Source organism: Oncorhynchus clarkii, chromosome 19 (assembly GCF_045791955.1).
Source record: "Oncorhynchus clarkii lewisi isolate Uvic-CL-2024 chromosome 19, UVic_Ocla_1.0, whole genome shotgun sequence".
Classification (NCBI taxonomy): Eukaryota; Metazoa; Chordata; class Actinopteri; order Salmoniformes; family Salmonidae; genus Oncorhynchus; species Oncorhynchus clarkii.
Window position 1 is genome coordinate 21,798,299 of NC_092165.1, and position 22,667 is coordinate 21,820,965.

At 42.9% G+C, this 22,667-nt stretch overlaps 1 protein-coding gene across 6 annotated transcripts in view; it reads right to left on the bottom strand.

Annotated features, from left to right (window-relative positions):
• The window catches only part of LOC139374926 (long-chain-fatty-acid--CoA ligase 1-like), a 66,200-nt gene that overhangs the window by 39,855 nt on the left and 3,678 nt on the right, over positions 1–22,667 (bottom strand). For 2 of the 6 annotated variants that reach the window (XM_071116166.1, XM_071116171.1), the window contains exon 2: positions 2,609–2,820. In XM_071116166.1, coding sequence (XP_070972267.1) covers positions 2,609–2,803 — 195 coding nt within the window. In that variant the 5' untranslated portion in view covers positions 2,804–2,820. Of the gene's footprint in view, positions 1–2,608; positions 2,821–5,377; positions 5,461–22,667 lie in introns of those variants that run through there. The other 4 variants (XM_071116165.1, XM_071116167.1, XM_071116168.1 and 1 more) reach the window with 4 other exon arrangements.

Below are 22,667 nucleotides of genomic sequence, written 5' to 3' on the forward strand. Positions count from 1 at the left end.
GCCGTATCATACATAGTGTGAAATACACTGAACTAAAAACCACTAGCACTGCAAACACTCAGAACAAAGAGAGCAGGAGTGCTCCCTTCCAAGACTGCATGTTGAAAACAAGTGACAGGCAGAACCTCCCAACCACACAGCACCCACCCCTTTATTCCACACATCAGAATGAAGTATTTCAGTCTGATTGCCATGTGTGTACAAAAAAATAATCTAAAAATAAGACAACTGTACCAAAAAAAACGATCAAAGTTTGTATTAAAATCAGGTTGCAAGGTTGATTTTCAAAGCGGTTTCAGAAGGTGTTGATTATGGTAAGGTATCTTTTGATGGTATTTATTTGTTCCACATTATTCCTTGTTGTATCCTAGTACACATACATAACATATTCAACAAAGGTTTACCAATGAGCTATGAGAGAGAAGAAAAAATAAATCATCAAGACTACTGAAATTATATTATTTCAGTGTAAACAAGGGCATGTTAAAATAAAATATTGACAGCCAGAGTGTATGAATTAAACAGATTTGAATATGAATGGAGTGGAAATTAGCCGACTGATCTGTAAGGTAAGTAACATTAACGTGTCAAGCAGATTACACGTTTTGACCTTTTAAGTTTAAGACATGGATTTCATGTAGTAATGTTAAGGTACCAAAAAGTAGCAAAAAAAATAATATTTTTTGGTTTAAACAGCAGAATTGTGGAAATCAGCCTTGTTTGCATAGCGATGATGAAAAGAACGTCATTTAGGCTTTAATGAGATCCAAAATCATTAGGTCGTCATACCGTTGATATAGCAATGGATGCTACTAGTTTGTTGAATCCCATTGTGACAGAGGGGGACACTATTTGGCCTGACAGGCCCCTACTATTAACCAAACTGGGATCATTCTATGCAAAAATATTTACACATGTCCACAGGCTTAAGATGGACCAGTCCATCTGGCATTTGTCTTAATTGCCCTATAGCCAGTCCATTCTTGCAGCCGTGAACCACAGAGCAAAAATATACTCCACTACACTGCCATGTGCTCTGCGAAGTTGGTCACTGCTGCACTAGGAAACACAGCAAGCGTGCTTTTCATTGCAGAAAGTTCTCCTAGCCCATTCCCCCTTTGAGGATCTGAAATGACTGAATAAAGCTAGCCTACCTGGGGTGGCAGAGGTTAGAGAAACTGGTCACCTTCCACCTCACAGTGAATGAGTGTGAAGGGGCAAGATCTGCTTTTCAGATCTAAAAGGATCACTTTCACCAGTCAAGTTGTAGCTGGGTGAAGTGAGAAGGGGTGGCTAATACTCTGGAATGGAACACAGCCTAGACTGTTGCCATGGTGATGAAGGGGCCCATACTGACAAGCCCAGTCACATCCTTGTGGTCTCTGGGTGAAGTTTCCTCAAGGCACAGATCTAGGATCAGCTTCCTTCACCCAATCCTAACCTTAAACATTTGTATGGAAAATGCTAAACTGACCCAAGATCAGCATCTAGAATAGGGTAACTGTAAATCATTAGGGTGAGTGTAGTGTGTTCAAAGCCACTGCTACTTCTCAAACAAGCAGAAAATAGACTTTACATTTTCCAACTTTTTTGAAAAACAGGCCATTTCAAAACTTCACTTAGAAACAGGCAGTAGATGCTAGAAGAGAAGACTGTGTCCATTCCTGTATTTTCCATTAGTCATGATGAGTATCTGTCTGCATAATGACTTTGTACTGTACGTCGAATAGAGGACTGGCTGAAAGGACAAAGACACTAGTTACCGCGAGCACACAACGCAGTTCTATTACACATTTTCCTTGTCTTCAGCACACAAAAAAAATAAGAGATGAGGACTGGAGGAATGCAGTGCTGGCACAGCGAAGAACTTCGTGTTTACGTCGGCCAGAAAAGCTTTCTCAAGTCCTCCCACTGCCAGCACCGGGGTGGGGTGTGTGCGCTCACACACACACTAATCTCACTTCTTAAACAAGATAAATACAGGGACTTACTTGGTATCCAATCAAATCAGGGGAGTCCATTAAAATGCTTCAATCTGTACTGGTGCTCATGCAGACATTTAGTGACTCACTCAAAAATGTAAATAGTCAGACTACATGTTCAGACAAGCACAATTGTTGTCTGGCCTCCTACTTCGTTACTGAGATGGAATATTTTGAAAGTTGAAATGGAAAAATCTGGTCCAAACACTTCAAAGTGTTGTTAACAAAATTAACCTGTTTATTAACCTGTGCAGACAAACAGGACTAAAAACACATGGGACACATTGTCCAAAGTACCCATTTCAACTGTCAACTGTTGAACTTCCTTAAACCAAGTTAACATTAGAACACTTCAGAAAAGCACACAAGAATAACTTACTGTGGACAAGTACAATGCCATACAGTAATGAAGACTGATGCATCTATAGACAGTTCTTGTAACGTGTAGCCTTTTTTGTTGACAAATCCATAGCTGTTATTTCCTCATCACTTCCTCCTATGCGGTTACACAAGTTGTCTTAGAAACTAAGGAAACCTATGCTCTTTAGACTTGTGCTGGAACATTAAAATGTGCAATCTGGGATTTGAACATAAATAAAACTTAAGTAACGAAAGCATTCCCTTACCGTCATGGCCACTGACTGCATGTTGAGGTCGCAGGGCGGCTTGAGGGCCTTGGGCCGCGTGGCGTACCAGTAGGTGGTGAGGGCGGCAAGGGCGCCCACGCCCATCAGGATGTTGGCGGGCAGGCTGTGCATGTACTGGCACACATCCTCCAGCTCTGGGATCTGCAGCTGTCTCAGGAGGTCCTGGGCTTGCATCACGTCTGTTGTCTACCCTGTCAATATATAAAGAGATGAAAGAACTGCATAGGGGAAAGCAATAATCGCCACAGGATGACTAGTGCCCAGTTCCTTTCTCCCACCCTGCACACTGAGGACATTTTGGGTGACATGTTTGACTGCAAGGAGCTTTGGTTGAGGGTGGAGCCACACTATTATTGCCAACAGTTTGTACCCATCTTAACCCCTTGGTTCTGCAAACATTAAAGTAGCAGGTACTAGTGAAAGTGGTTGGTCCTATTATTCTCAAATAGCTTCCTTTTTTTTGTCCACTCACCTACAATAACTAGACGTCTGAAAGCGACAGTAATAGTAGGCTTCCTTCATCTCGTGCAATCTTAGACCAGTGCAGCTGACAGAAATAACACTAGAGGAAACCACTTCAGAACATTGAGACAGAGAGCCACACATTTCATGTGAAATGTAAACAAGATGTGAGAGAAAGGGTTTAGTGCAACACCTCAAACTGAAACCAAGGGAGGAAAATATAGCTCCTCGTATTATATTATTTTCCCATCGCCATACACTTGACTTGCAAACATAACGAATGCCTTAAGGGAGGCAATCTGACACTCAAAACAATCCTGAACACAGGTTTCCATGACAATATCAGCACACCGACACATGCCACATCTCGTTTTAGTGGGGAAGTAAGACATGGTGACATTTCCTGTTTGAGGTGTTTTGATAGTGAGCCCACTGGAATCCCCTCTTCCCTGCACACAAGGCCAGGGCCCTGTATAAACACTTCCTTGAAGTCAGCATTGATCTCATAATACAGCACGGTTTAATTGATCCAAGCAAAGAGGGTGGGATTGATAGTCCAGGGCGTGATGCAAAAACTGTAAGGGGGTGTGGATACTTTCTACCGCATGGATCACCAACAAGAACCAGCCGCAGGTCGATTGTTTCTTGAGCGACTCGTCGGGGACTGGAGCATAAAAACAAATAAATTGTAAATTGACCACGAAGCCCAAACAGTTATTTTACTAAAACATTTCAAACCTTGATTACATTTGTATGCGATCTCACTATTGCTATAAGGTGGGAATACTTGGGAGCAGATTACAAAATTAAAGTGGATTCTGGTTTTGTTAAGTCTTATGAGCAAAAAATGAAATTGCTAAAAAAAGATTTTAACAGTATTACCGTCAGGAAGTATTTTATAGTACAAGGTTCTGAGGCTCTAGTCACTCAGTCGCCACATGGAGACCAGTGGGACCGTCACAGGTCACCTCAACATCTCTTCTGTCAATACAATAGTCAGCCAAACTGAATGTTGCATTACTTGTTTATACATCACCTTTTAGCATTAAAACCGTCGAGGGTCTTTAAAACTAAAGACGACTACACTTCTACTCTCATTTTAGTTCAATTGTGACAGAATATTTTTTGACAAGCCTGTTGCTCTTAAAAAGCACTTTATAGGACAGAGGTGTGTTACCATTGGTAACTGCACTACAGTCTCAAAGAGTCTTCATTCTGTCCTACCACATCCTCCATAACAAATGGCACAATTACAGAAATCAGAGAGAGCGATAGAGAAACAGGAAACAGTGAATAGGTCGCCCTATGCTCTTTGTCCTCAGACTGCCTGCCACTATTGATGACTGAGAAGGGTTATTTCAACAGGGAGCTGGCTCAATTTTGACTTCCAACAACAGTGGCAGTCACATTTAGCCTAAGAAATTTGTCTAAATATAAAAGATTTGCTTCGTTCACATTGAGTCAAAATTAAAAATCAAATTTCTAATCAAACTTTCATCTAATACTTCACCTGGTTATGAATCATGAGTGAAAAAGCAATTAATCACTTGAAATGCAAATAATCACTTGAAATAGACCTTAATCTTTATTTCAAGTAAATTTAAGTCAAATGACAAAGATGCTGTCCTGAGGTTAAGCAGAGGGCTCATCAAATTATTAAAACACTTCAGTACATAAATATCCACCCTTGGTACAAAAACCTGTTCAGCCTCTCTTGGCCCGTAGGCTGCTGCCCATAGGCCTTACATTTGACTTCACATTTTTTTTTATTATCCCTCAAGCAATATGTCCCTAGAGGCTTTGTTCTAACTTCATCCCTGCTGTCGATATCAGACCAGTGAAACGTCACACTTGGAAGATAAGCTATTTGCTGATCGTAAAGTTACACAATTAATAACCAAATGTGCGATGATGCATGAGGTTTAACAGATAATTTGATAATGATAAAGGATGAAAGTGTGGCCCATATAGAAATACCAAAATCAGTAGTGTATGTGTAAAGCCTGTTCCATTGACCAAAATTATGTTCTAACTAATCATTTTACGTTAGGTTTGTCGCATCACACGACTTAACTAGCCAAATGAGATGACTACACTTGATCAATTCCAAGCATGAATACAATTACTAAAACTCCAGTTCTTTGAAGCTGTAATACTAGGAACTAGGCGGCTAATGCAGAGGTGACAAAAACCCTGAGAGATTCACATTATGCGATAATCATTGAAAAATAGCCACAAAAAGAAAAGACAAAAGTAACTGCTTTGTATCAGTATAGCATACAGTACCTTTACCTTGTGTCCCTGAAGTAGTAGCAGTTGCTCCCAGAGGGGACTGAGCTACAGTAGACCTCTTAGGTTCTCACAACTATGAATAGTAGGGCGACGCCCCCTTTCAAAACAGGGGGGGTTGCCTAAGCAACCAAAGTCTCAAATCAGACTGTTTACTTATAGCTAAACTGACAGCTTGGGGTTAGTTAGCCTAACTTGCTGATATATATCTGTCAAGTGACAGTGCCCCCCATTTGTGGTAAGCCATTGGGTGCATGTATTTGCTGATGTTTGCTACAACACTGAGCTAAAACAAGGAGCAGCAACGTTTCATCACGTTGTAAAGAGTCCATGTTACCGTGGAAATGGACTCAACCACACGTCTTGTCTTTAATGCCTGTCACTACATTACTAGTCATCACTACAGACCCTGGTTTGTTCCCAGGCTGTGTCACAACCGGCCCTGATCGGGAGTCCCATAGAGCGCTGCACAATTGGCCCAGCATCATCCGGGTTAGGGGAGGGTTTGGCCGGGGGGGGAAATAGGCCATCATTGTAAATAAGAATTTGTTCTTAACTAGACTTGCCAAGTTAAAAAAATATTAAATATATTTCTTTATGTATTAAAACACGTATTATTTTTATTTTCATGATGTCTTCATCCATTATCGTCGGTTACACGATTACAGAATTACTGTGGCAGCCCTAACCATGAAAGCCCTAATAGATCCCCATCATAGTGATGAGGATTTAGTCCAGGATGTTAATGGCAGATCCATCACATCTGAAACATGTTAATTACGAAGAATCTAATCTCACGTAAACTGGCTCTGAGGTAGACCTTTTCCGCACTGGTAGCTTGGCACACACACTGCCAGTGACAGGGAAATGAGAGATTGTAACAAGGAAGAGGTAAATGTTGCTGTATTTACAGAACAACCTCCAGATATGGAACACCTTTTAGGTCAAACAAAATGGTGGAATTCTTAAGACTAGGGCAAACAAGGAACAGTTTGTAACTAACCACAGCCGAATGCTCGATATACTTAAAACCACTGACATCTCCCTCTCAGCCCCCCTCTGTTATCATTGTTTCCATACCAACCTGCCCACACTCTGAAGTGTGTGGTATGTGCATACAAGCGTCTGTATATGCATGTATATACCCCACACACACACACACAAGGTGCATGTGTGCGCTCGTCTCATTCAGCTGGCCGGGGAGAGCAGGGAAAAGGGACACGGCACAGGCGTCACATGGCTTGGCTGGGACTCGTTTCCAGGCTAAAGGTAACCCTCCACTGCTGCTCCCCCTCCAGCCAGCCCCTCCATAATAGGCCTGGGAAGATGACAGGCCAATGGCAGCGCTCGGCCACCAGTCACCCCACTCAGCCAGAAAACGGAAGTGTGGGGGCCACAATCCAGCTGGATTTTGGCCCCCCCAGGCCCAGCTAAAAAGAAAGTGGTTCAGTCATTTCAGGGCAAGTCAAGTGCATGAGTCAGACTAGCTAGGTTTATGCAGAAACATTCTTGGAGATCCCTGGATATGTTATGTTAAAAGATGGAGTATAACTTATTAGCTACTTTCACTTTGTTCCTAACTTGCTTAAAAAGAAGAGCGGTTAACCTGAGCCATGTTCAAAATATAAAATAGTTTAAAAAAAACTGCCTGGAATTCAGGTTGTTAAACGGTAGGTTACTTTGAAAATGTGCAGGGCACAAACAAGTATTACAGTTTTGAATACACTGCAGCAAACAAAGTATGCACATACAGGACAACTGTAGGGGATAAACAGACAGTTTCCAAGAGAAGGGAACTGAACAATATTTTAAGAGGAAAGTGTTAGTCCCATATTTCATGAGCTGAAATAAAACAAATGTTCCATGTGCAAGAAAAGCTTCTATTTCTCTCAAATGATGTGCACAAATGTGTTTACATCCCTGTTAGTGAGCATCCTTTGCCAAGATAATCCATCCACCTGACAGGTGTGGCATATCAAGATGCTGATGAAACAGCATGATCATTACACAGCACCTTGTGCTGGGGACAATAAATGGCCACTGAAATATGCCGTTTTGTCACAACAATGCCACAGATCTCAAATTTTGAGGGAGTGTGCAATTGGCATGCTGACTGCAGGAATGGCCACCAGAGTTGTATCTCTTGTGGTTTCTCTACCACAAGCCGCTGCCATAATTTTATCCCCTTTTTCATCATATTGGTAGTTAGACTGGTCCTTTCACTGCAACTCCCGTACAAACTCGGGAGAGGCGAAGGTCGAGAGCCGTGGGTCCTCTGAAACACAACCCGCACACTGCTCCTTGACAATGCACGCTCTACCCGGAAGCCAGTCGCACCAATGTGACAGAGAAAACGGTACACCTGGCGACCATGTCAGCATGCATGTGCCCGCCACAGGAGACGCTAGAGCGCGATGGGACAAGGACATGCCGGCGAAACCCTCCCGAACCCAGACGACGCTGGGCCAAATGGTTTTTCTCCACAATTTCGTGATAGTTACAGTCTTGTCCCATCGCTGAAACACCCCTACAGACTCAGGAGAGGCGAAAGTTGAGAGCCACGTGTCCTGCGAAACAACCCTGCTAAGCCACACTGCTTGCTTAACCTGGAAGCCAGCCGCACCAATGTGACGGAGGAAACACCGTACAGCCGGCGACCAAGGTCAGCTTGCAGGCGCCTGACCTGCCACAAGGAGTCGCTAGAGTATGATGGTACAAAGAAACCAAACCCTCCCCTAACCCGGACGACACTGGGCCAAATTGTGCGCCGCCTCATGGGTCTTCTGGTCACGAACAGCTGTGCCCCAGCCTGGGATCAAACACGGGTCTGTAGTGAAGCCTTAGACCGCTGCGCCACTCTGGAGGCCACAATATCCAGCAACTTCGCACAGCCATTGAAGGAGTGGGACAACATTCCACAGTCCAAACAGCTTGATCAACTCTATGCGAAGGAGGTGTGGTCACACCAGATACTGAATGGTTTTCTGATCAACTTTATTTTTAAAAAGGTATCTGACCAACAGATTCCCAGTGATGTGAAATACATAGATCAGGGCCTAATTTATTTCAAATTACTGATTTCCTTAAACTTTTAACTCTAAAATCTTTGCAATTGTTGCATTTATATTTTTGTTCAGATCAGTATACCTTTTCATAAAAGTTATTAGTTCGCTATGATGTATACAATTTCAGAGAAAGCGCTTTCTAGAAACTTTAGAAAGCACATATCACAGGGCAATGATACCAGATCACGACTAAAAGAGATGATCGAGCGATGTAAATATGCCATGTATACCTTTTTTTTTTAAACCGCGAGATCGCAGTGCGACATCCCATATCTGAAAAGGAGATTAGACTTGAAACAGTAACACTTCCTATGAAGCTACTAATATATATATATATATATATATATATATATATATATATATATATATATATATATATATATATATATATATATATATATATATATACACACACACACACACACACACACACACACAGTGCCTTGCGAAAGTATTCGGCCCCCTTGAACTTTGCGACCTTTTGCCACATTTCAGGCTTCAAACATAAAGATATAAAACTATATTTTTTTGTGAAGAATCAACAACAAGTGGGACACAATCATGAAGTGGAACGACATTTATTGGATATTTCAAACTTTTTTAACAAATCAAAAACTGAAAAATTGGGCGTGCAAAATTCAGCCCCCTTAAGTTAATACTTTGTAGCGCCACCTTTTGCTGCGATTACAGCTGTAAGTCGCTTGGGGTATGTCTATCAGTTTTGCACATCGAGAGACTGACATTTTTTCCCATTCCTCCTTGCAAAACAGCTCGAGCTCAGTGAGGTTGGATGGAGAGCATTTGTGAACAGCAGTTTTCAGTTCTTTCCACAGATTCTCGATTGGATTCAGGTCTGGACTTTGACTTGGCCATTCTAACACCTGGATATGTTTATTTTTGAACCATTCCATTGTAGATGTTGCTTTATGTTTTGGATCATTGTCTTGTTGGAAGACAAATCTCCGTCCCAGTCTCAGGTCTTTTGCAGACTCCATCAGGTTTTCTTCCAGAATGGTCCTGTATTTGGCTCCATCCATCTCCCATCAATTTTAACCATCTTCCCTGTCCCTGCTGAAGAAAAGCAGGCCCAAACCATGATGCTGCCACCACCATGTTTTAGTGGGGATGGTGTGTTCAGGGTGATGAGCTGTGTTGCTTTTACGCCAAACATAACGTTTTGCATTGTTGCCAAAAAGTTCAATTTTGGTTTCATCTGACCAGAGCACCTTCTTCCACATGTTTGGTGTGTCTCCCAGGTGGCTTGTGGCAAACTTTAAACGACACTTCTTATGGATATCTTTAAGAAATGTCTTTCTTCTTGCCACTCTTCCATAAAGGCCAGATTTGTGCAATATACGACTGATTGTTGTCCTATGGACAGAGTCTCCCACCTCAGCTGTAGATCTCTGCAGTTCATCCAGAGTGATCATGGGCCTCTTGGCTGCATCTCTGATCAGTCTTCTCCTTGTATGAGCTGAAAGTTTAGAGGGACGGCCAGGTCTTGGTAGATTTGCAGTGGTCTGATACTCCTTCCATTTCAATATTATCGCTTGCAGTGCTCCTTGGGATGTTTAAAGCTTGGGAAATCTTTTTGTATCCAAATCCGGCTTTAAACTTCTTCACAACAGTATCTCGGACCTGCCTGGTGTGTTCCTTGTTCTTCATGATGCTCTCTGCGCTTTTAACGGACCTCTGAGACTATCACAGTGCAGGTGCATTTATACGGAGACTTGATTACACACAGGTGGATTGTATTTATCATCATTAGTCATTTAGGTCAACATTGGATCATTCAGAGATCCTCACTGAACTTCTGGAGAGAGTTTGCTGCACTGAAAGTAAAGGGGCTGAATAATTTTGCACGCCCAATTTCAGTTTTTGATTTGTTAAAAAAAGTTTGAAATATCCAATAAATGTCGTTCCACTTCATGATTGTGTCCTACTTGTTGATTCTTCACAAAAAAAATACAGTTTTATATCTTTATGTTTGAAGCTTGAAATGTGGCAAAAGGTCGCAAAGTTCAAGGGGGCCGAATACTTTCGCAAGGCACTGTGCATGCATGCATGCATGTATATATATATATATATATATATATATATATATATATATATATATATATATATATATATATAATGCAGTATAAGACAAATGCATTATAAACATGGAAAAGTACAGTATGTCTTACTAAAAAAAAGGAATGATAAAATATTGAACAACACGAGGTGTAAACTGTGGTTTCCATCTCACACCCAGTCAAACTCAGAACTAAAAGACAAAACACATTGAATGGGAAGTCTCCATTGAGTATGCTTATGTTCAGGAATGAGCATATTCTGAACCAAGTCAACTCCCCTACCCCTGAGACAGACCAACAGGTAAACTGACAGGTACCACACCTGGGTTCAAATATATTAACACTTTTGAGAATTTGATTGAGTCTGCCTGGAGTGCCAGATGGGCAGGATTTGCAGTTTTGGGGCTTTTCTATTGGTTTATCAAGCCAGGCAGGCTCAAACAGGTACAGATTTAAATTATTTTTCAAGTACTTGAAACCCAGGTCTAAAAGACACGCATACACACCTCTCCAGTCTAGGCTTGCTTCAGATACAATGCCTAGCCCATTCCCACTCCTAGGCCTGGTCCAGAAACACTAAATCCCTAGTCTAAAGAATTCTGTTAACTTTAGCTTTAAGCTGCTAAAGATGTGCGAAAGCAGCGTTCTAGCCCAGTTTGTTGTTTACAGTTAGAAATGCCTAGAGGGCTTACACGGTCACAAAACCAGCTAATCCACTTCTAGATATACAGTGTATTCAGTGAAGTGGGACATTCTGAACCTTGCAATTGCAGATATAAAATCTTATTCAAATAGATCTCACTTTAGTGAGATCGATGCAATTCTGTAACATTGCACCCTCCTGAAAAGCCCCTCCTAAATTCACCTTGAATTCTCAGGACCAAAGCCACCAGGCTTCTAGTCTCAGTGATGTGAAAAAGGCCATCAATTAGAGGAAAACGTCAGCAGCACCATCCCTGTAGCATATTGATTCACTCCTGAATTAGCACAGTATGGATACCCTAGCCTAGCGCAACAACCTTTGGCATACAGAAATACCCCTCAAAACTCACTATTTTTATTTTACTGTTGCTCTTTAATTACTTGTTACTTTCTTATTCAGATTTTTAACTGCACTGTTGGTTAAGGTCTCATAAGTGAGCATTTTACTGTAAGGTCTACCAACACCTGTTTGTATTAGGCACATGTGACTAATAACATTGTTTGAAACTGCCATGCACTATTCAGTTATTGAGTAGGCTGTGTTCGCGCGAGTGTTATGATTTGTTAAGTGCGGATGCCTCATTGATAATTCAACATTAGCTACAAATAGCCCTGGAAGATGTTTTAGTAAAGGGGCAGGGGGGATCGTAATTCTATTCATAAAGTTGTTAACATATAACACACACACACACGTTGGGGAAGCATAACAGAATGACCTCCCTGCTCCCTTGCAGTGAAATAAATCTAGACTAGCGTGACTGAGGTGGCTAGCTGTGGACTGAGTGTAGGGTGCGGGGGAGGTGGAAGTCACTGCCAAAGGATCAATCTGCGATAATTAGCCCCACACGGAAGCAGTCTCACCTCTCACCCTCAATTCCCACTCCGCTTTGTACACAAAGGTGACTTTGGTGGGAGGGCTGCTTTCAGGATACCAGGTGACCCCTGAGAGGAAATCAACCACGCTCAGAAACATGTCCTCACTGTACAGGGTCATATAGAGTTGGGACATTGGGGAGGGAGAGGGGTGAAGTGGAGCCAAGGTTGTCCGCACTGCAGGTATGGCTTGGTGACTGCAGCCTCCCTCTCAGCCCTGTCAACAGGACCTAATGACAGTTAGTACCCTTAGATCTGGGACTGGGCTGTTTGTGCCATCTTTCCAACTCTTATGTTCATGCATAAATGTAGCCATATAGCACAAACATATGGGAACAGGCTTTCCTAACCTCCCCATACCCTGTCAAGATTATGAGGCTCGGACCATCACTCTGCACTGCAGAGTCAACCACTGTTAGTACTGATGGTGCCACCGACTGCTGATAACCGCCACAGTTTTGAATTTTGGGATATGAGCACCCAAAACCAAAGAAAGTATAATCCTTTTATTTGCCAAGAGCCATCACTCCCATTTACAAACAAAACCAGGGTCAGCACATTTAGATTGCACCTAAGAATCTGAGTCTGGGCTATGAATCCTAAAAACATGGCAGCGGAAAATGTCAAAGTAATACGTCAGACCCAATTTTCACCTAGTTTAATTTTAAACTGCATGTGCGTTTGTCAAAAAGCCACTTATAACCATGATCATTGAGAATACTAGCTTTCTCTACATCTAGCTTCATAAACAAAGCGTCAAACCTGCTGTCTTTTCATTCAAATAAAATGTAGGGGTGCAAAGGTTTACTAAATCCATGTGTCAGTTCATTAATCGTTTGTGTCACGGTTCGGTTGATACCTCGGTTCAAAAATACATAGTGTTACAGGATACAATTTGGCATCCAGTGGTGAACCAAATATTTTATTTATAAAGCCATTTTTTTTTTTTACACCAACGGTTCTTCACAGCACTCTGGCTACGCATAACCTAAAATAACTTCTGGACATCAGAACAGCGATTGCTCACTTTAAACTGGAAGAGGCACTACAGAGGGTAGTGCGTATGGCCCAGTACCTCACTGGGGCCAAGCTTCCTGCCATATAATGGGCTTTGTCAAATGAAACCCCCCCCCAAAAAATGGTCAGAGACTCCGGTCACAGACTTTCTCTGCTACAGCACAGCAAGCGGTACAGGAGCGCCAAGTCTAGAACCAAAAGGCCCCTTAACAGCTTCTACCACTAAGCCATAAGACTGCTGAACAAATAATAAAAATGGCCACCGGACTATTTACATTGACCCCCCCCTCCATTTCTTTTGCACACTGCTGTTTATCATCTATGCAGTCACTTAACTACATGTACAAATTACCTGAACTAACCTCTACCCCCCCCCACGCTGACTCGGTACCCCCTGTATATAGCCTCGTTATTGTTTTACTCTAGTTTATTTGGTAGTTTATTTGGTAGATATTTTCTTAACTATTCTTGAACTGCACTGTTTGGTTAAGGGCTTGTAAGTAAGCATTTCACGTTAAGGTCTAAACCTTGCCGAATAGTGTATACGGTACGTGACAAAGTTTGATCTTCTGATGCCAATGTGGCTATACATTTTGTAATTTTTTTTTATTTTTATAGGGACTATAGAATTGTTTTTTTCTTCCCGCAAACATTTTAATCACCACGCCATTATACTGAAATGCTACAAACTCAAAACAATTTAACCATCGATGGAAAGTATTAAATACCCTTAATCTCAGATTTAGCTCATTTAGCCGTTTAAAGAGAAAGTTTTTTTTATTTTTATTTTTTTTTGAATTTTTACCCCCTTTTCTCCCCAATTTCGTAGTATCCAATTGTTGTAGTAGCTACTATCTTGTCTCATCGCTACAACTCCCGTACGGGCTTGGGAGAGACGAAGGTTGAAAGTCATGCGTCCTCCGATACACAACCAACCAAGCCGCTGCTTCTTTAACACAGCGCACATCCAACCCGGAAGCCAGCCGCACCAATGCGCCGGAGGAAACACCGTGCACCTGGCCACCTTGGTTAGCGTACACTGCGCCCAGCCCGCCACAGGAGTCGCTGGTGCGCGATGAGACAAGGACACCCCTACCGACCAAGCCCTCCCTAACCCGGGCGACGCTAGGCCAATTGTGCGTCGCCCCACGGACCTCCCGGTCGCGGCCGGTTACGACAGAGCCTGGGCGCGAACCCAGGGAGTACAGCGCCCTTAACCACCCGGGAGGCCCTTTAAAGAGAAAGTTTAGCACTAACTTCCCGCTCAACGGAGTGGGGCTCTCAGTAATAGTAACGCCTGCCAAAGACAAGCAGAGCAGGCGGGTCACAGCGGTGAGGCAGTGCGCCCTTGGCCCAGTTCCACAGAGTGCGGTGAGAGAGAGCTCCGTAATCTGTAGTAGAAAATGCTAGATTCTCATGTGAGATTCTCTGAACATTTGAGACGACAGCGAGAGAGGACCAAGAGTTTTTCCCCACACCACAAGCCTCCATTTTCAGATTTCCTTGAATGGCTTGGTATGAATGCGGTCATTGTACTTCAAAGCTGACAGGACAAGAATCCTCCAATGCGCCACATGATAATCACAAGTTTGTTGAGTGGAGAAATTGGTCTGTGTCAGTCGCAACAACCCGTGTTACGGCATTGCGTTGCGACTTAAAACGTATGGCAAACAAGGTAACGAACCATACAACTCCACGCACAAGGACTACTTAATTTACACAGACATTTTTACAAAAATACATTTACTGGAAGAACTGTGCCGATGCAGTTTGGTAAAATCCCGTGACCATGTTTTTTTTCCATAAACTCTTAAATATCTGCTCCAAATTAAGAATTAAAAAAATGTCTGCAGAAAGAATGATGTGTCAGCTATTACAGAGTTAAAAAAATATATTTAATACAAATAAAATGGCTTTTGTTAATTGAACCACAGTAAGTGAAGTGGGACCCTGATCTATACTACACAGAATTTCATTATGATGGCTATGAATGCCATTCTCTTCAAGGTGATGTTTATTTTTTTTTATTTCACCTTTATTTAACCAAGTAGGCTAGTTGAGAATAAGTTCTCATTTACAACTGCGACCTGGCCAAGATAAGGCTTTGAAGGTTTTGTTGCGAAATACAAAGCCGATTCTAGATTTGATTTTGGATTAGAGATGTTTGATATGAATCTGGAAGGAGAGTTTGCAGTCTAGCCAGACACCTAGGTACATACAGATGTCCACATATTCTAGGTCGGAACCATCCAGGGTGGTGATGCTAGTCGGGCGTGCGGGTGCAGGCAGCGAATGGTTGAAAAGCATGCATTTGGTTTTACTAGCGTTTAAGAGCAGTTGGAGGCCACGGAAGGAGTGTTGTATGGCATTGAAGCTCGTTTGGAGGTTAGATAGCACAGTGTCCAAGGAAGGGCCAGAAGTATACAGAATGGTGTCGTCTGCGTAGAGGTGGATGAGGGAATCGCCCGCAGCAAGAGCAACATTAATATATACAGAGAAAAGAGTCGGCCCAAGAATTGAACCCTGTGGCACCTTCATAGAGACTGCCAGAGGACCGGACAACATGCCCTCCGATTTGACACACTGAAGTCTGCAAAGTAGTTGGAGAACCAGGCAAGGCAGTCATTAGAAAAACCAAGGCTACCGAGTCTGCCAATAAGAATACGGTGATTGACAGAGTCGAAAGCCTTGGCCAGGTCGATGAAGACAGCTGCACAGTACTGTCTTTTATCGATGGAGGTTATGATATCGTTTAGTACCATCAGCGTGGCTGAGGTGCACCCGTGACCAGCTCGGAAACCAGATTGCACAGCGGAGAAGGTACGGTGGGATTCGAGATGGTCATCTGTTTGTTGACTTGGCTTTCAAAGACCTTAGGCAGGGCAGGATGGATATAAGTCTATAACAGTTTGGGTCCAGGGTGTCTCCCCCTTGAAGAAGGGGATCACCGCGGCAGCATTCCAGTCCTTGGGGATCTCAGACGATATGAAAGAGAGGTTGAACAGGCTGGTAATAGGGGTTGCGACAATGGCGGCGGATATTTTCAGAAATAGAGGGTCCAGATTGTCAAGACCAGCTGATTTGTACGGGTCCAGGTTTTGCAGCTCTTTCGGAACATCTGCTCTCTGGATTTGGGTAAAGGAGAAGTTGGGGAGGCTTGGGCGAGTAGCTGCGGGGGGGGGAGGCGGGGGGGGGGGGGGTGGAGCTGTTGGCAGAGGTTGGAGTAGCCAGGAGGAAGGCATGGCCAGCCGTTGAGATATGCTTGTTGAAATTTGATTATCATGATTTAAAAATCAGTGGTGACCGTGTTACCTAGCCTCAGTGCAGTGGGCAGCTGCTCTTGTTCTCCATGGACTTTACAGTGTCCCAGAACTTGAGTTAGAGCTACAGGATGTACATTTCTGATTGAAAAGGCTTGCCTTTGCTTTCCTGACTGACTGCGTGTATTGGTTCCTGACCTCCCTGGACAGTTGCATATCGCAGGGACTATTCGATGCTATTGCAGTCCACCACAGAACGTTTTTGTGCTGGTCGAGGGCAGTCAGGTCTGGAGTCAACCAGGGGCTATATCTGTTCTTAGTTCTGCATTTTTTGAACGGAGCATGCTTATCTAAGATGGTGAGGAAGTTACTTTTAAAGAATGACCAGGCATCCTCAACTGACGGGATGAGATCAATATCCTTCCAGGATACCCGGGCCAGGTAGATTAGAAAGGCCTGCTCGCAGAAGTGTTTTAGGGAGCGTTTGACTGCGGACCCATAGCGGATACAGGCAATGAGGCAGTGATCGCGGAGATCCTGATTGAAGACAGCGGAGGTGTATTTGGAGGGCCAATTGGTCAGGATAACATCTATGAGGGTGCCCTTGTTTACAGATTTAGGGTTGTACCTGGTGGGTTCCTTGATGATTTGTGTGAGATTGAGGGCATCTAGCTTAGATTGTAGGATTGCCGGGGTGTTAAGCATATCCCAGTTTAGGTCACCTAACAGAACAAACTCTGGAGAGATTCATTTTTTTAAATTAGAAGTACAAACTGTTTGGGTATGGACCTGGAAAGTATGACATTACTTTGCAGGCTAACTCCTCCCCCTTTAGCAGTTCTATCTTGACAGAAAGTGTTAGTTGGGTATAGAAATCTCAGAATTTTTGGTGGCCTTCCTAAGCCAGGATTCAGACACAGCAAGGACATCAGGGTTGGCAGAGTGTGCTAAAGCAGTGAGTAAAACAAACTTAGGGAGGAGGCTTCTGATGTTGACATGCATGAAGCCAAGGCTTTTTCGGTCACAGAAGTCAACAAATGAAGGTGCCTGGGGACATGCAGGGCCTGGGTTTACCTCCACGTCACCCGCGGAACAGAGGACGAGTAGAATGAGGGTGCGGCTAAAGGCTATCAAAACTGGTCGCCTAGAGCGTTGGGGACAAAGGACAAATGAGCAGATTTCTGGGCGAGGTAGAATATATTCAGGGCATAATGCAGGGGTATGGTGGGGTGCGGGTACAGCGGAGGTAAGCCCAGGCACTGGGTGATAAGAGGTTGCATCTCTGGACATGCTGGTTGTAATGGGTGAGGTCACCGCATGTGTGGGAGGTGGGACAAAGGAGGTATGAAGAGTGGAATTAGGGGGTCCATTGTAAACTAAAACAATGATAACTACCCTGAACAACAGTATACAAGGCATATTGACATTTGAGACATACAGCGAGGCATAAAGTAATCACAGGTGGTGATTGGGAGAGCTAGCTAAAACACCACGTGAGACAACAGCTAATCAGCTAACACAACAGCAGGTAAAATGGCCATGACTAGGCAGAGCGGGTCGGATTAACTACACACAGCCTGAGTTCGCGGCTGGGGCCGACAGATAAAAAAATAAAATAAACCGAATGGAGTACCACGATTAATGGACAGTCCAGTAGGCATGAGCTATGTAGCCAGGTGATCAGTGTCCAGGGGGCAGCAGTAGATGGAACAGGGGAACCCCACTACGCTAGCGACACAGCGTTTAAAGTTAGTAGCCCTGGGCTAGAAGGAGCGTCTGCTCCGACGGAGGCCGGATGAAAGCACAGTGGATGGAGTATTCGTCGGCAGACCATTCGTGGTGGTGCGCCGTGTCGACAGAGAATCCAAGCCAGATGGCGAAAGAGGTATTGTGGAATTTAGTTTGCTAGCCGGGAGATGTGCCTGGCTCACGGCTAACTGGTGCTAGCTTCGTGGCAGTGGCGTTTGCCACTATATCCAATCGGTAGCAGCGGTGATCCGGTGCCAAGGTCCAGAGTTTACAGCAAGGATCCGGTGGAGTTTTCGGCTCGAGCCATGTATGAGTGGGGTTCGGGTGAACAGCTGAGTAGGCCGGAAGGTGGGCCTCAAGGAAAAGCTTCGGTACTGGGTGCCACGGTGAGTGAAAGCTAGCTGCGAGCTAGCTAGCTGCGAAGATCAGAAGTAGTGGTCCAGGAATTACGGCAGGAATCCGGTGTTGTTGTGGAGAGACAGTCCGATATTGGTAGACAAGCAATATTGCTAGACAGGCGAGTATTATCCAGGCTAAAAACAGGGCTGGTATCTGTGCAGAACGTAAAAGCCGCTAGCAGTGGCTAACAATGACTAAATAGCTTGTAGCTAATTAGCTGGTTAGCTTCTGGACATTCTTGAATGTGTTCTAAAATTGATTCCATATCACATTGGGTGAGGCAGGTTACCGGAAGGTATAATCGAATAAAATAAAAAGAGAAGAGATTGAAAATAAATTGAAATACATACATACATACATACAAAAGTACACGAGAGGACAAAACAAACACGTCTTCACTGCTACGCCATCTTGGACATGTATCCTAAATAGGTACACCAAGCTAGAAGTAGGCAATATCCCCTTTGCATATGTGGGTATTATTCTACACATTCTGTATTATTTTAATGAGCTCCACTTAACAAAATTGGTCCGGACCAAATCTGTACCAATCTTTGATGTCCAAACATGTAACTTCTAAGTACAGCACAGTAGAGCAAAGCAGAGTATACACACAGTAGTGTAATCCACTTGTGTGCTCTAATGTGTACTATACGAGACGGTACTAAACCCTTTACTGTACTCTGTGCTTCACAATACTCTACTTTTCTTTACTGTACGCCGCAAACTTGTGAAACAGACATCTGATTGTTTCAGATTAGGTCCGGTCCAAATCTGAATGGACGTCTGTTTGGACCAAATGAAGGCCTGACGACTGTGGACGTTAAAATCAAGGCCAGGGCGGATTGACCAAATTTTAACATCCATGGACGTCCGGTGTCAGTCAGTGCTCAGTGGGTGAGGATGCTGGTTAAATGGAAAGGTGCTCATGGGAGGACTACAATCTACACCATCACAATAAATCCATTATTTATTTTAGGAAAGTTCTAAAGAAACTGTAGCCCATTTCAGAAGAACAGAATAGCATATTCTGAGTTTAACTTATGTTAATTAGGCCCCAATCTGGCTGTGGGCTACACTAGTTCATTTAGCAGACATGGTTTGCTTAGAATTCTGTGGCACTATTTTACAGTATGAGGAATACACTTAAACACAGCTGAATAGAAAGGATATTTTCTCCAAATGATTTCCGAGGGAGCGCACACATGCGGCTATTCTGTGTTGCGCAATTAACGAAAGAAACAGGTCCTCCTACTGGCTTCATGTAGAGTTCTTTATGAAACTTCAGTTGTGATACAAACATTAGGCTATACGTTTAGATTTTTTTTTTAATACTTAAAGCCTGCATGATGCGACTAATGATTTGAAGAAAGGCATGAGCTCTGCTTCTTGCGCAGGCTGCACACACACTTCAGTCTCATTCACAATTTAACAAGCACTTGATAATATTCTCACCAATCAGACTATTCTTAATTTAATATGGTCCTTACATATAGCCTATGGATGAATTTTTAAAATGTATTTAGAATGGCCTAAAAAACAAATGGAATCCGTAGCCTATACTCAAATAACGAATGAGGTTACGTTTTTCATATGTAAGCATAGGCAGCGCATGCATAAGGCTAGAAGAAGCTTTTCCTAAAGTAAATTGAATTTTTTAAAAGTGCCAAAATTATATAGCCTAATCCAGTCTACACAGATGTAAATAAAGTATTCAAAATAGGCTACGAAAGCATGATTTGGCCACAGAGAATCATTCAATTATTTAAAAAAAGTTATGGATTGTTTTAAAATCATATTGTACACAGGTCAGAAGGAAATGCAGCAGATGCTATCTGCCCAAATTGTTAAATTGGGGCAGGTCTAGGGTTTCTAGGATAATGGTGTTGATGTGAGTCAGGACCAGCCTTTCAAAGCACTTCACGGCTTCAGATGCGAGTGCTACGGGTCGGTAGTCATTTAGGCAGGGACTATGGTGGTCTGCTTGAAACATGTTGGTATTACAGACTCGGATGGGGAGAGGTTGAAAATGTCAGTAAAGACACAAGCCAACGCATGCTCGGAGTACACGTCCTAGTAATTCGTCTGGCCATGCGGCCTTGTGGATGTTGTTTAAAAGGTCTTGCTCACATAGCTACGGAGAACGGGATCACAGTCTTCCGGAACAGCTGATGCTCTCATGTCACTGGGCAGCTCTCGGCTGTGCTTCCCTTTGTAGTCTGTAATAGTTTGAAAGCCATGCGCCTTGAAAGCAGCAGCTCTACCCTTTAGCTCAGTGTGAATGTTGCCTGTAATCCATGACTTCTGGTTGGGGTATGTACAAGGTCACTGTGGGGACGACATCGTCAATGCACTTATTGATGAAGCCAATGACTGACATGGTGTACTCCTCTATGCCATCGGAAAAATCCTGGAACATATTCCAGTCTGTGCTAGCAAAACAGTCGTGTAGCTAAGCAGCTGCTTCATCTGACCACTTTCTTATTGACAGTGGTCACTGGTGCTTCCTGCTTTAATATTCCACCTAGTTTCTCAGAAACGTGGTAATTAACTACAATAACCATAATCCATTGCTTCGGTTTCTGGCTGACGAAGATGGATCAGACGGGAAGAGGCGAAGAGAGAGTGAAACCTCTGCAAAATCTGTCCTAAATAAGCCCAATGTGTTTCATCGGATGTAAGCTTGTTGCCTGCCTTCCCACCTTTGGGACCACGGCCCCCATTGTTATGTCGGCAACATGAGCATCTCGTCATTATACACAGATCTCTGGACAGATACACACAGACCGCATGAGAGGAATTTACACAACGAAAAAGGGACAATTTGAAAGTATGTCTTATGTACTTTGAAGAACTAGTCAAATGATTGTCAGACAGCTCTGAAGCATAGTCTACTTAGGCAGGCTAGCTAAATAGGATGCCTAAAGACAGTACCGTATGGGGAGTGAATAGATAAGGTTAGGTCTGACTGGCAGACTGTTACTGCCTGAGCAGAGATTAGATTTAATGTTTTAAATGATATTGAAACCAAACAAACCTAAAAAATAAAAAGCACTAAATCCCTCAACACTACTTTGTGATCCTCAAACAATGATATCCTCAGGACATTGGATTCTCATAGCAATCGATGGATTCCCATATATTATCAGTGCACAGAAGTCATTCAAATGATGCCCAACGAAGAGAAGACAGTGTGTGCTTCTGTGTCTGGACCCTTCTAGAACATGACATTTCCATACAAAATATAGATTGTGGTAAAAAAGACAACTTCTCCTTTAAGTTGTGTAAACAGAGTTCAAAGCTGAAGCGATCGCAAACCATCTCAAGTGCAATAAATCAAGTGTAGAGATACTGTTTACAATAGAATTAACTAATCAACTGGTCTTCACAGTAAATAAGCATTTGCAAAAGTTTAAAAGGGCAATCTATAGTTTAAAAAAAAAAACAGTAAAGTCTTCACCCCGCCAGTGTTTTGAGAGTGAGAGATAGTTGAAAGTCGTAAGTTTACATACACCTTAGCCAAATACATTTAAACTCAGTTTCACAATTCCTGACACTTAATCATAGTAAAGAGTCCCTGTCTTAGGTCAGTTAGGATCACCACTTTATTTTAACAATGTGAAATGTCAGAATAGAGAGAATTATTTATTATTTCAGCTTTTATTTATTTCATCACATTCCCAGTGGGTCAGACGTTTACGCACTCAATTAGTATTTGGTAGCATTGCCTTAATAAATTGTTAAACTTGGGTCAAACATTTTGGGATGGCCTCTCCAATACCTTGACTTTGTCCTTAAGCCATTTTGCCTCAACTTTGGAAGTATGCTTGGGGTTTGAAAGACCCATTTGCAACCAAGCTTTAACTTCCTGACTGATACCTTGAGATGTTGCTTCAATATATCCACATAATTTTCCTACCTCATGATGCCATCTAGTTTGTGAAGTGCACCAGTCCCTCCTGCAGCAAAGCACCCCCATAACATGATGATGCCACCCCCATGCTTCATGTTTGGGATGGTGTTCTTCAGCTTGCAAGCCTCCCCCTTTGTCTTCCAAACATAACGATGGTAATTATGGCCAAACAGTTCTATTTGTTTCGTCAGACCAGATGACCTTTCTCCAAAAAAGTAAGATCTTTGTCCCCAT